We start from the raw sequence: 14482 nt of genomic DNA, 5'->3' as shown, positions 1-14482 counted from the left end.
TGTATCTCTGGGGCTGGGCTCTGAGGTCTCAGATGCTCAAGCTAGGCCCAGGGTCTCATTCTCTTTCTGCTGTTTGCCAATCTAAATTTAGAATTCTCATCTACCTTTGCAGCACCATATACGTCCATGTGCTGCTATGATTCCTACTATCATGACAATGGAGTAGGAACTCCATTGAACTGTAAGCCAGTCCCAATTAAATGCTTTCCTGTATAAGAGTTGCTGTTGTCATAGTATCTCTTCATAGCAATAGGAACCACGAGGCAGAAGTAATGACAGATTCCAGTGAAATCTAAAGGATCACTATAGAATACTTTGAAAATTATATTAAAAAAAACTGTAAAACCTAAAAGAAATGAATAAATTCCTAGACATAGAAGACCTAGCAAAACTAAATCAAGATGATATAAACTAGCAGATATGTAAGAAGCATTTAAATTGAAGCAGTAATAAGCTGTATATCTACACAAGCCCAAGACTGGATGTATTTACTGCCAGATAATATCAGACCTTCAGAAAGACCTTACAACATCACTCCTTAACAAACGGATCCTATGAAGTCAGTTCCACCCAAACCAGAGAAAGATGGCAGCAACTATATACCAATTTCCCCTGATAAACACAAAAATAAAAGTTATCAATAAAATTCTTGCAAACTGAATTCAACAGCACATTAAGATAGTATACCATAACCAAGTTGGCTTTATACCTGAGATTAAAGGTTGATTCAATAAAAACATGTTGGTAAATTTAATACAACACACAAATGGACTTAAGGACAGAAATTAGATGATTATTCAAAAGACAAAGAAAAGGCTTTTGGGACAGTCCAGTATCACTTTACAATAAAAACCTTGAAATGGCTAGAAGTAGGAGGAACACATCTCAACATAATAAAGGTCATATACAGCCAACATTATATGAAATGGGAAAAAAACCTAAAAGCATTTCTTTTAAAATCAGGTACATAATTTTGTTCTCTTATTCACAAATATAATTCTTAAAGTCTCAGCTATGTCACTAAGAGAAAAGATATAAAGAAGGAAAAAAGTCAAAGTATCCAAAGTTGCAGATAACATAATAATATGCTTAAAGGATTAAAATCTCTACCAGATAACATTTAGACTTAATAAACACCTTCAATAAAAAAGAGTATAAAAATTAATTCATAAAAATCAGCAGCCATTCTATACACTAGTAATGAACTTGCTTATAAAGAAATCAGAAAAATTTCATTCACAATATATTTAATATTACCAAGGTATAAACTTGACCAAGAAGTTAAAGATCTCTACAACTAAAACTTTACAGTACTAAGAGGGGAAAAAAAAAACCTGAAACACTTGAGTATGAAAAGACTTTCTGGTGGTTCCTTCTGGTCTGCACTGGTTTACCTTGGGCACGAACTCGGTGGCCACTCCCATAACCCTCAAAGTAGGCTCTACTCCCAGGCTCTCGAACACACCCAGAATCTTAGGATCAGGGGTGAGTAGAACACGACATCTGTCCCAACACCACTGGGAGTAACTGGGACCAGCAGGATCCAAGGACACAAGAACCCTGCCTTGATCAATGGCTTGAGTTCCCTCCAGTCAGCCCTGGTTTACCTTGGGCACAAACTGGGTAGACAGTCCCACAGCCCCCCCGGAGGAGGCTCCACTCCCAGGCACTCTAGCATACCCAGGATCCCAGGAGCTTGGTCACACCAGGATCTCAGGGTCTCTGAGGTAGCTTGACTCCCAGGAACTCTGACACACCCAGAATCTCAGTATCACAGGATCCTAGAATCACAGGATCACACAGACAACGGAACTCTGAGGAGTTCTGACTCAACCAGGATTCAGGAAGGACAGGCTCCAGTCAGATATAGAGAGGGCAGGTAGCACTACAAATAACCAGATGGCGGGAGGCAAGTGTAAGAACAGAAGCATCAGAAACAAAGATTACTTGGCATCATCAGAATCCAATTCTCCTACCAGAGCAAGTTCTGAATACACCATCACACCAGAAAAGCAAGACTCGGATCTAAAGTCACTTCTCATGATGATAATGATAGAGGACTTAAATAACTCCCTTAAGGAAATACAGGAAAACACAGGTAAACAGGTAGAAGCCTTTAAAAAGGAAACACTATCCTAGGTTTTTTGTTATTCCAGATGAATTTGCAGATTGTGCCAGAGCTTGTGTTTCTAGCTGCATATGTATCAGAAGATGGCCTAGTCGGCCATCATTGGAAAAAGAGGCCCATCGGTCTTGCAAACTTTATATGCCTCAGTACAGGGGAACGCCAGGGCCAAGAAGTGGGAGTTAAGTGGGGGGCTATGGGGGGACTTTTGGGATAACATTGGAAATGTAAATGAAGAAAATACCTAATTAAAAAAATGGAAAAGAAGAAAGACTCCAAAGTCATTTTGTAAAGATTAGATACTGCTGCAAAACTGAGGAATAAATGTCATGGTTCAGATGAAAAAAAAAAAAAAAAAAAAAAAAAAAAAAAAGGAAACACATATACACACACACACAAAAAAAACAATCTACAGATTCAATGCAATCCCCATCAAAATTCCAACTCAATTCTTCAACGAATTAGAAAGAGCAACCTGCGAATTCATCTGGAATAACAAAAAACCTAGGATAGCAAAAGCTCTTCTCAAGGATAAAAGTACCTCTGGTGGAATCACCATGCCTGACCTAAAGCTTTACTACAGAGCAATTGTTATAAAAACTGCATGGTACTGGTATAGTGACAGACAAGAAGACCAATGGAATAGAATTGAAGACCCAGAAATGAACCCACACACCTATGGTCACTTGATCTTTGACAAGGGAGCTAAAACCATCCAGTGGAAGAAAGACAGCATTTTCAACAAATGGTGTTGGCACAACTGGTTGTTATCATGTAGAAGAATGTGCATCGATCCATACTTATCTCCTTGTACTAAGGTCAAATCTAAGTGGATCAAGGAACTTCACATAAAACCAGAGACACTGAAACTTATAGAGGAGAAAGTGGGGAAAGGTCTCGAAGATATGGGCACAGGGAAAAAATTCCTGAATAGAACAGCAATGGCTTGTGCTGTAAGATTGAGAATTGACAAATGGGACCTCATGAAACTGCAAAGCTTCTGCAAGGCAAAAGACACCGTCAATAAGACAAAAAGACCACCAGCAGATTGGGAAAGGATCTTTACCTATCTTAAATCAGATAGGGGACTAATATCCAATATATATAAAGAACTCAAGAGGGTGGACTCCAGAAAATCAAATAACCCCCTTAAAAGATGGGGCTCAGAGCTGAACAAAGAATTCTCACCTGAGGAATACCGAAAGGCTGAGAAACACCTGAAAAAATGTTCAGCATCCTTAATCATCAGAGAAATGCAAATCAAAACAACCCAGAGATTCCATCTCACACCAGTCAGAATGGCTAAGATCAAAAATTCAGGTGACAGCAGATGCTGGCGAGGATGTGGAGAAAGAGCAACACTCCTCCATTGTTGGTGGGATTGCAAGCTTGTACAACCACTCTGGAAATCAGTCTGGTGGTTCCTTAGAAAATTGGACATAGTACTACCGGAGGATCCCGCAATACCTCTTCTGGGCATATATCCAGAAGATGTCCCAACCGGTAAGAAGGACACATGCTCCACTATGTTCATAGCAGCCTTATTTATAATAGCCAGAAGCTGGAAAGAACCCAGATGCCCCTCAACAGAGGAATGGATACAAAAAATGTGGTACATTTACACAATGGAGTACTACTCAGCTATTAAAAAGAATGAATTTACGAAATTCCTAGGCAAATGGTGGGACCTGGAGGGCATCATCCTGAGTGAGGTAACCCAATCACAAAAGAACTCAAATGATATGTACTCACTGATAAGTGGATATTAACCCAGAAACTTAGTATAGCGAGATATAAGGTACAATATGCAAAACATATGAAACTGAAGAAGAACGAAGACCAAAGTGTGGAAACTTTGCTCCTTCTTAGAATTGGAAACAATCACCCATGGAAAGAGTTACAGAGACAAAGTTTAGAGCTGAGACAAAAAGATGGACCATCTAGAGACTGCCATATCCAGGGATCCATCCCATAATTAGCCTCCAAACGATGACACCATTGCATACACTAGCAAGCCTTTGTTGCAAGGACCGTGATATAGCTGTCCCTTGTGAGAATAGGCCGGGGCCTAGCAAACACAGAAGTGGATGCTCACAGTCAACTATTGGATGGATCACAGGCCCCCAATGGAGGAGCTAGAGAAAGTATCCAAGGAGCTAAAGAGATCTGCAACCCTATCGGTGGAACAACATTATGAACTATCCAGTACCCCAGAGCTCTTGACTCTATCTGCATATGTATCAAAAGATGGCCTAGTCGGCCATCACTGGAAAGAGAGGCCCATTGGTCAGGCAAACTTTATATGCCCCAGTACAGGGGAACGCCAGGGCCAAAAAATGGGAATGGGTGGGTAGGGGAGTGGGGCAGGGGAGGGTGTGGGGGACTTTTGGGATAGCATTGGTTAATGTAATTGAAGAAAATACGTAATAAAAAAATGAGGAATAAATGTCATGGTTCAGATGAAAAAAAAAAAAGGAAACACAAAAATCCCTTAAAGATTTACAGGAAAACACAAACAAACAGGCAAAGGAAATGAACAAAACCATCCAGGATCTAGAAACAATAAAGAAATCACAAAGAGAGACAACCCTGGAGTTAGAAAACCCAGGAAAGAGATCAGAAGTCATAGATGCAAGCATCACCAACAGAATACAAGAGATAAACCAGAGATACTCAGGGGCAGAAGATTGCCCTTAGAAAACATTGACAAATCAAGTCAAAGAAAATGCAAAATGCAAAAAGCTCCTAAACCAAAACATCCAGGAAATCCAGGACACAATAAGAAGACCAAACTTAAGGATAATAGGTATAGAAAAGAGCCACAATTCTCAACTTAAAGGGCCAGTCAATACCTTCAACAAATTATAGAAGAAAGTTTCTCTAACCTAAAGAAAGCGATACCCATGAACATACAAGAAGCCTACAGAACTCCAAATAGACTGGTCCAGAAAAGAAATTCATCCTATCACATAATAATCAAAATACTAAATGCACTAAACAAAGAACAAATATTAAAAGCAGTAAGCAAACAGGTTAAGTAACATACAAAGGCAGACCTATCAGAATTACACCAGACTATGAAAGCTAGAAGATCCTAGGCAGATGTCATATAGATCCTTAAAGAACGCAAATGCCAGCCCGTACTACTATACCCAGCAAAACTCTCATAGACTGAGAAAACAATATATTCTGTGATAAAACCAAATTTATATAATATCTTTTCACAAATCCAGCCCTACAAAGGGTAATAGATGGACAACACCAACACAAGGAGGGAAACTACACCCTAGAAAAAGCTGGAAAGTAATCTTTCAACAAACCCAAAAGATGACAGCCACACAAACATAATTCCACCTCTAACAACAAAATAACAGGGAGTAACAATCACTTTTCCTTAATATCTCTTAACATCAATGGACTCAATCAGCTAATAAAAAGAGATACGTAATCGGGATACGTAATCGGGACCCAGCATTTTTCTACATACAGAAAACACCTCAGTGACAAAGACACTACCTCAGAGTAAAGGTGGGAATACAATTTTCCAAGCAAATGGTCCCAAAAAACAAGGTAGCTATTCTAGTACCAAATAAAATTGATTTTCAACCAAAAGTTATCAAAAAAGATAAGGAAGGACACTTCATACTGGTCAAACGAAAAATCTACCAAGATGAACTCTCAATTCTGAACATCTATGTTCCAAATGCAAGGATACCCATATTCATAAAAGAAACTTTACTAAAGCTCAAAGCACATATTACACCCCAAGAATAACAGTGGGAGACTTTAACACCCCACCCTTAGCAATGGACAGATCATGGAATCAGAAACTAAACAGAGACACAGAGACAGAGGCATAAATCAATGGGAAAAAAAGATAGCATCTTCAATGAATGGTGCTGGTCAAACTGGATGTCTACGTGTCTACATCCTTACTAATTACCCTGTGCAAAACTCAACTACAAATGGATCAAAGACTTCAACAGAAAACTACACACTGAACCTGTTAAAAGAAAAAGTGAGGAATAGCCGTGAATACATTGGCACAAGAGACAACCTCTTGAACAGGCAAATAGATCAAACTAGGAAAAAAAAAATCCTGAGGTAAATCAGAACCAGAAAGATAAATTTGGTCCGTATTTGCTTATATGTGGTTATTGGCCATTAAATAAGTGAAAATCAAGGGGACTGGGGGGATGAGATGGGGAGAATCAGGTTGGGAGGGGAAGGAAGGAGAGAGAGGATTGAGGGAGGAAATGTTGGGAGAGACAACTTGATTTGAAGGATGATATACCTCCTAAAATATATGAAGATGATCCTAATGAATTCTCCAAATAATGGGGGAGACAATTAGACATTTTTGTAACCAAAGTTTCCAATGCTGAGACTGGGTTACATCCAATTGAGTTGTTGGCCAAAGGGATTCCATGGAAATCACTAAACAACCCAGGCTGTTGTCAAGACAATAGGGTGCTCTCCACAAACTGACAGCAAAGTCCCATGGGAATCCCCAAACAACTCAGACTGTTGCCAAGACAATAGGTTGCTCTCCATAAATTAACAGTAAGCCCCCACTATTGAAGACAACACCAACACAACTCACTGAACATAGGATGATCAAGTTGGTAACTACATAGAACCTTCACTCATTCTAGTCTCTTTGGTATTAAAATGTAATCTAGGGGCTAACAAAAGAGAAAGCAAAACATATCTACAAAATCTTTGATCTATAATGCTCTCTGCCTGTAAAATATGCTAGAGCAATGGTGGTACAAAGCTTGTGGGAGTGAGCAACCAATATCTGATTTGACTTTAAGGCACTTCAGGAGATAGAAGGAAATACTGATCATGTGACCAAGAACTAGAGACTAGAGAGCCCAGAGACCTAGAATAAAACAAAATCCTACCAGTATTAAAAAAAGAAATGATAAAATGGCTCCTAATGACATTCTCTACACTCATAGATTAGCCTCTTATTCAGACATCATCAGAGAAACTTCCACAGTCAGACAATATGGACATACATACACACACACACACACACATACACACACACCTTGGAACACACAGCTCTAAGTGGGATGTCTCCATAAAACCCCTCTCCTCAGAGCTCAGGAGACAAAATCCTCCAAATCAATTAAAGAAAGCTCATATGAACTCACATTACTGAAGCAGCAACCACAGGGCCTACCTACATGGGTCTGTACAAGGTCTTTTGTGTATATATTATAGCTTTCAGTTTAGTATTTTCATGGGTACTCCTAAGTGTGTAAATGAGTGGATCTCTGATTCTTGTGCCTTCTTTTGGGGCTCTTTTCCTTCTGCTGAGTTGCTCAGTCTAGTCTTGATGTGACAGTTTTTATTTTATCTTATATTGTACTTTATGCTCTGTTGTTATCTCTTAGAAATCGATTCTTTTCTAACGAAAGACAGAAATAGAGTGGGATCTGGATGGGAAGGGAGGAACTGTGAAGAGTAGAGTAAGGAGCAACTGTTATACTGTATGAGAAAAGAATTTATTTTTCAATAAAAAGGGCAAAACGATTTTTAAAAGACAACTGAATGAGCTACTATCGAAAAACAGTTGTTTAGGAATGTTTTCTAAAATCCTGTGGTAAAGATACACAGTATAGCTGTGGTAGAAGGGTACCAAATTATATGTCAATATGGCAGCAGGACTTGGCAGTGCTGTTTAAATGGTCTGGCGTAGCAGGGACACAACAAAATTCAAGGGTTATAGGATCATGAAGCCTCTCACCAAGATTACAGAGAGTTGCTAAGGATGGGAAACGTATGGCAGTGTCAAATTCCCTACAAGGAGTCCCCAAGAGGCCACTATGTAAATCTGTGAAAGTGAAAGCCAAGTTGGAATGGAGACCACAGGATGTGGGCAATGCTAAGACAACAGAATGTCTGTGAAGCAAAGTTACAGACACTCTGGAGTGAAGGTGTCTCAACAGAGAGGCTCTCTGTGCTACAGAAGGCAGAACTGTAAGCATGGGGAAGCATGCGGCCCTCCTCAAGCCCACTGGGGCCCACGGGATGGGATTCTATTACAAGCTCCAGGTGCTGGGCATGGTGCTATAGCATTTGATATTTGCCCTACATGGTTTTAGCCCTACATCAATCCAATCTTTCCTTGCTAGGTGACTTAGTCTGATTTCCATTTCTGTGATAAATTCCATGACCAAAGCAAGCTGGGGAGAAAAGGGTTTATTTTGTCTCACAGCTTACAGTCTATCATGAAGGGCAGTCAGAACAGGAACTCAAGGGAGGAACCTGAAAGCAGAATCCATGGAGGAACATGGCTTACTGGCTTGTTCCCCCATGGCTCTCTCAATATGCATTTCATATAACCCACGACCACCTGTTCAAGGATAGCAACAACCACAGTGGTCTGGGAACCCACACCAATCATTAATCAAGAAAATGCCCCACAGACTTGCCCACATGCCAATCTGATAGAGGTATTTTCTCAACTGAGTTTCTCTCTCCTAGCTGAGCTTTGCTCAAGGCGGACAAAACCAAAACAAAGCTAACCACCATACTATGCTCATGTTCCTTACTTTTAAAGTAGGAATGCTGATACTGTGACAATGTGTACAAGGATATTTACCGTTTCAAAAAAGTTTACAGAGTCTCACAGTACTAATGCATTTCCTTAAATCCCAGAAGAAAATGAGTATTTGAGTAGTGTTTATAAATGGATAATTGCACTGTGAGGTGGGCATAGTATTTTGGGGCCAAGGATAGTATTTTGTTTTCAAGTTGACAGAGGGTGAACCTGTGATGGTTAATTTTGATAATCAATTTGACAGGATTTAGAAGACAAACCTCTTAGTATGTTTTCAATGCCAATTCCAGAGAAGTTTAACAGAGGAGGGAAGACTGACCCTGAATACTGGTGGCTTTATTCCAGGGTTGGGGTCCTGCACTGAATAAAAAGAAAGTGAGTAGAACAACAACATTTGTCTTCTCTTTCCTGACTGCAAAGAAAATGTGCCCAGTGTCCTCAGATCTCTGCTGCCACACCTCCTATGTCATCATGGGCCAGCTGCACCTTAGCTGTGAGCCTGAGGAGATCCTAGAGCTCTTTTAGTCAGGTATCTTGGCATCAAGAAAGGAACTAATACAAGATTCAATGAAATATCTACACAAGGGAATTTTAGTCAGCTGTGATGAAAATTGAAATCATGGTATCTGTAGGAAAATAGATGGAACTGGAAATCATGTCAAATGAAATAGGAAGATTCAGGAAATTAAATACAGTATGTTTCCTCTCATATGCAGAATCTAGTTTTAAATGTCTGTGTGTGTGTGCGCACATGCACATGTGCCCATGTGTGTACAGGTCAATAGGTTAAGAACTAGAGGAGAGTAAGATTAATGGATGGACCTGGAGGGCATCATCCTGAGTGAGGTAACCCAATTACAAAGGAACTCACACAATATGTACTCACTGGTAAGTGGATATTAACCCAGAAACTTAGAATACCCAAGATATAAGATACAATTTGCTAAACACATGAAACTCAAGAAGAACGAAGACCAAAGTGTGGACACTTTGCCCCTTCTTAGAATTGGGAACAAAACACCCATGGAAGGAGTTACAGAGACACAGTTTGGAGCTGAGACAAAAGGATGGACCATCTAGAGATTGCCATATCCGGGGATCCATCCTATAATCAGCCTCCAAACGCTGACACCATTGCATATACTAGCAAGATTTTGCTGAAAGAACCCAGATATAGCTGTCTCTTGTGAGACTATGCCGGGGCCTAGCAAATACAGAAGTGGATGCTCACAGTCAGCTATTGGATGGATCACAGGGCCCCCAATGGAGGAGCTAGAGAAAGTAACCAAGGAGCTAAAGGGATCTGCAACCCTATAGGTGGAACAACAATATGAACTAACCAGTACCCCCCAGAGCTCGTGTCTCTAGCTGCATATGGCCTAGTCGGCCATCAGTGGAAAGAGAGGCCCCTTGGTCTTGCAAACTTTATATGCCTTATATGCCCCAGTACAGGGGAATGCCAGGGCCAAGAAGTGGGAGTGGGTGGGTGGGGGAGTGGGAAGGGGAGCAGGTGGGGGACTTTTGGGATAACATTGGAAATGTAAATGAAATAAATACCAAAAAAAGAGAGAAAGAAATAATAAGAGAGGAAGAGACTATAATGGAACTAGTGACATGAAAGCAGAGAGGAACATCTGGGAAGAGGAAAAAGACAAGCAAGAGGCAGGAGGGGAACAAATGAGACAAGTTTATTGACATATACGTGAGAATGTCATGAGAAAACCTATTACTTTGCATCATAAATTTAAATAGCTATTAAATTTGAAGAGCCAAAGTAATATATAACCAAAGATTACAACTGTGAGAAACTATAAATTTTCAAGTAATTTTTCAGATAATAAAAACTTACAGCATTAAAAGGAAAACAGCTTTGGGTGGTAAAATGTTCTTCGTGTACATATTAAGAAACAGTCACTATACAGCAAGCAAACTCCACTCTATCACGTGTGGGCAGTTGTTCAAATACCTGCTTTTGATCCAACAGGAGCAGACTGCTCTTTCTGAGGGGGCTTTTTTGGGTATCCAGAAGTCTCTATAGGATCATCTGTAAAGCATGCTTTAAAAAAACATAAGATAACTTTAGGAATTCTGTTAATGTTGACAGTGACCAGACACTAGTGTCTAAGAAGCTGTGGTTAAATTGGTAAAACACTAGAGTGGCATGGTTTCTTATAAGTAATGTCATGATAGGTAACCCGAAGTCATTCATACATCAATGATAATAATTTAGAGGGAAGACTTGTCTTTTTTTTATTTAAAATTTAATTCTGGGTCTCTGTTCAAAAGCCCACATTTTCTCAAGTATGCACTATTATCCCCTTTAAAAGGTCTGGTTTTGTTTTTGTTTTGTTTTTGTTTTTGGTTTTTTTTTTTTTTTGGTTTTTCGAGACAGGGTTTCTCTGTATAGCCCTGGCTATCCTGGAGCTCACTTTGTAGACCAGGCTGGCCTCGAACTCAGAAATCCGCCTGCCTCTGCCTCCCGAGTGCTGGGATTAAAGGCGTGCACCACCACGCCCGGCTTAAAAGGTCTGTTTTTACTCTCCTTTCTTTACTCTTTTACTTTCTATGTGTTTAAAATTCTATTAAGATATTTCAAATAAATTCCAATTAAAAGCCTGGTCTGCAAAGTAAACTAGTAAAACAAATGACAGTGTTAAAAGCTGTCCTTATGAAGACTGATAGTGTAACACACACACAAAGCAATAGCGTTCCACTTCTAAACAAATGAACAGAATTCCAACACTGTAAACCGATGTAATATTTAGTTGTTATAAAATGATATTCACAACACTTTAATTCCAAACAGAATTTTTTATTAGATATTTTCTTTCTTTACATTTCAAATGTTTTCCCTTTTCCTAGTTTCTCCTCCAAAAATCCCCTATCCTCTTTCCCTTTCCCCTGCTCCCCAACCCACCCATTCCTGCTTCCTGGCCGTGGCATTGCCCTACACTGGGGCATAGAGCCTTCACAGGACCAAGAGCCTCTCCTCCCATTGATGACTGACTAGGCCATCCTCTGCTACATATGCTGCTAGAGCCACGAGTCCCTTTGTGTGTTTTCTTTGATTGGTGGTTAAGTTCCAGGGAGCTCTGGGAGTCCTGGTTAGTTCATATTGTTTCCAAACAGAATTTTTATCTGCTATTTATTTGTATCATTTATATCATGCTTAAATGTATAACATGAAAATGTCAAATACCTTATGTACATTAAATATTAAAGATGCACCTCAGAAGTTTTCATTTTCTTATTTTATTTTTTTTAATTAGATATTTCCTTTCTTTACATTTTAAATGTTATCCCCTTTCCTGTTTTTCCCTTCGAAAGCCCCTGATTCCATTCCCCCATCCCCCTGCTCACCAAGCCACCCACTCCTGCTTCCCTGTCCTGGCATTCCCCTACATTGGGGCATCGAGCCCTCTCAGGACCAAGGGCCTCTCTTCCCACTGATGTCTAACAAGGCCATCATCTGCTACATATGAAGCTGGAGCCATGAGTCCCTCCATGTGTACTCTTTGGTTGGTGGTTTAGTCCCAGGGAGCTCTGGGGTGGGAGTGGGGGTACTGGTTGGTTCATATTGTTGTTTCTCCTATGGGGCTGCAAGCAAGTATGGATACTTTGGTCCTTCTTAGAAGGGGGAATAAAATACCCATGGGAGGCGATACAGAGATAAAGTGTGAAACAGAGACTGAAGGAAAGACCATCCAGAGACTGCCCCACCTGGGGATCCATCCCATATACAGTCACCAAACCCAGACAATATTGTGGATGCCAACAAGTGCTTGCTGACAGGAGCCTGATATAGCTGTCTCCTGAGAGGCTCTGACAGTGCCTGACAAATACAGAGGTAGGTGCTCGCAGCCAACCACTGGATTGAGCACAAGGTTCCCAATAGAGGAGCTAGAGAAAGGACAGAAGGAGCTGAAGGAGCTTGCAGCCCCATAGGAGGAACAACATTTTCTTATTTTAAATTCTAAAATGTTACTTTATTTCTATGTATATTGGTGTTTTGCCTGAATACATGTATATTCATAGGTGGGTGTCTGGTGCCTGCTGAGGTCAGAAAGAAGTGTTGGATCCCCTAGAATTGGAGTTAAAGATGGTTGTAAGCCACCAAACCTAAGCTCTCTGGTCCTTTTCAACAATAATAAAGTTTTCATTGCTGAGCCAACTCTCCAGATACCATATCTGTGTTTGTTTGTTTGTTTGTTTGTTTGTGATAGTGTCTCAGCTTGTAGCCCTGCCTGGTCAGGGCTCACTATGTATACCTGGCTAGCCTAAAATTTACAGAGATCTGCCTGCCTCTGCTTTCTGAGTGCTGGGATTAAAAGCCTTTGCCAACATAGGCCTTTAAAAAGCAAGCCAGGCATGGTAGCTCATGTTAGCAATCCCAGCATTCAAGTCACTGAGGCAGGATTGCTTTAAATAGGATCCTGGTGGGCTATACAGTGAATTCTGGGCCAGACTACATTATACTGTGAGACCCCTCCCATCCCCCCAAACCCAATAATAAATAAATAAAAGGCTAAAAAACCCAACTTTCCAACTTTGGGATATATAAATGTAGGTGCATGGAATCAATCTCATGGACATGAGATAAGATCAGAACAGCATGTTTCTACTAAGCACATGAACATTAACTATACATAAGAAATCTTTCCTTTTTTATTTTACTCACATTCTAGGTTTTCCTCAATAATTTCCTCAATTATCACATCAGGGCTGGATCCCAGTTGAGGCAGTACAGCAATAGTCTTAGGAGATGTCACCACAACCATCTCTTTTGTTGGCTGCTTCTTTTTCCCTTCTAAATGCCTGTCAGGGGCCTCTGCTTGCAAAGGAGGTTCAGGTGTTTCATCAGTCAGGACAGCAGCATCTACCTTTTTCTTTTCTAGTGATGAGTATACATCACAACAGAGTTCCTTTCTATTATTAAATTTCTTTTGAACATTCTGTCCATCTTCATTTTCTTGAGGGTAACATCTGTTTAAAAATACACAGCAGGACTACTTTAATATTGATCTTCAAACTATTTCTTGCTCATTTGTTAGTGACAGTGTGACACAAACCAAGAGATCAAAGTTGTAGGTGACCTAGAGATATCTGTAAACAGCTTCATTGAAGCATAAACATATACCATACAATTCAATGACTTGGTAACCTTAAACAGTTGCATACTCTAAGATACAATCTAATTTAGAACATGGTCACTGGCCCAAGAGAACTCTCTTGCCCTTTCCAAATTCCCAAAGGAACCGCTTACTTAAAGCTCCAGCAGCCTTTGAGATCATCTGTTCTATTCTGTTCTGTTCTGGTTTTGTTTTGTTTGAAGCAGGGTCTAAGTGGTTCAGGTTGGCTTGGAATTTACCTGGTCTCTAGTGCATAATCTTCCTGCTTCAGCCTACCAAGTGCTGAGATTACAGGTGTATGCAAGCACACCTGGCCACCTTTAAGGTTTTAAAAAGTCAGGGAGGAATACCATAACTGAAAAACTGAGGAAAACTTCAAATAGTCATATTAAAATCTGATCCTAAAATCTCATGATTTTTCAAAAGAAGTCATTTTGATTTGGCTTACGTGTTTCATTTAAATTATATTAGCATTATTTCTTACTTTATTTTGTCATATTAAAGATAAAGAATAGGAAAGAATGTGGGTACAAATCTTAAGCTTCTACCAGGCTCATAGTTACATTAACTGAATCTTCTGGGTCTGGTATGTTTATTAGTTTGTGTGTGTGCTCATGCATGCATGAGTGCATGCCTGTGTGTACCACAGACAAG

General features: G+C 40.0%; 1 protein-coding gene across 8 annotated transcripts in view; it reads right to left on the bottom strand.

The window, feature by feature from the left end:
• Positions 1-14482, bottom strand: part of Rnf17 (ring finger protein 17) — a 122383-nt gene that overhangs the window by 72747 nt on the left and 35154 nt on the right. For 4 of the 8 annotated variants that reach the window (XM_006519108.3, XM_006519109.3, XM_006519110.4 and 1 more), the window contains exons 10-11: positions 13378-13682; positions 10666-10755 (exon numbers count right to left, since the gene is read on the bottom strand). In XM_006519108.3, coding sequence (XP_006519171.1) covers positions 10666-10755; positions 13378-13682 — 395 coding nt within the window. Of the gene's footprint in view, positions 1-1394; positions 1745-10665; positions 10756-13377; positions 13683-14482 lie in introns of those variants that run through there. The other 4 variants (XM_030247856.1, XM_030247854.1, XM_006519112.1 and 1 more) reach the window with 4 other exon arrangements.

Source organism: Mus musculus, chromosome 14 (assembly GCF_000001635.26).
Source record: "Mus musculus strain C57BL/6J chromosome 14, GRCm38.p6 C57BL/6J".
Taxonomy (NCBI): domain Eukaryota; kingdom Metazoa; phylum Chordata; class Mammalia; order Rodentia; family Muridae; genus Mus; species Mus musculus.
This window is presented reverse-complemented; position numbering and strand designations above follow the sequence as displayed.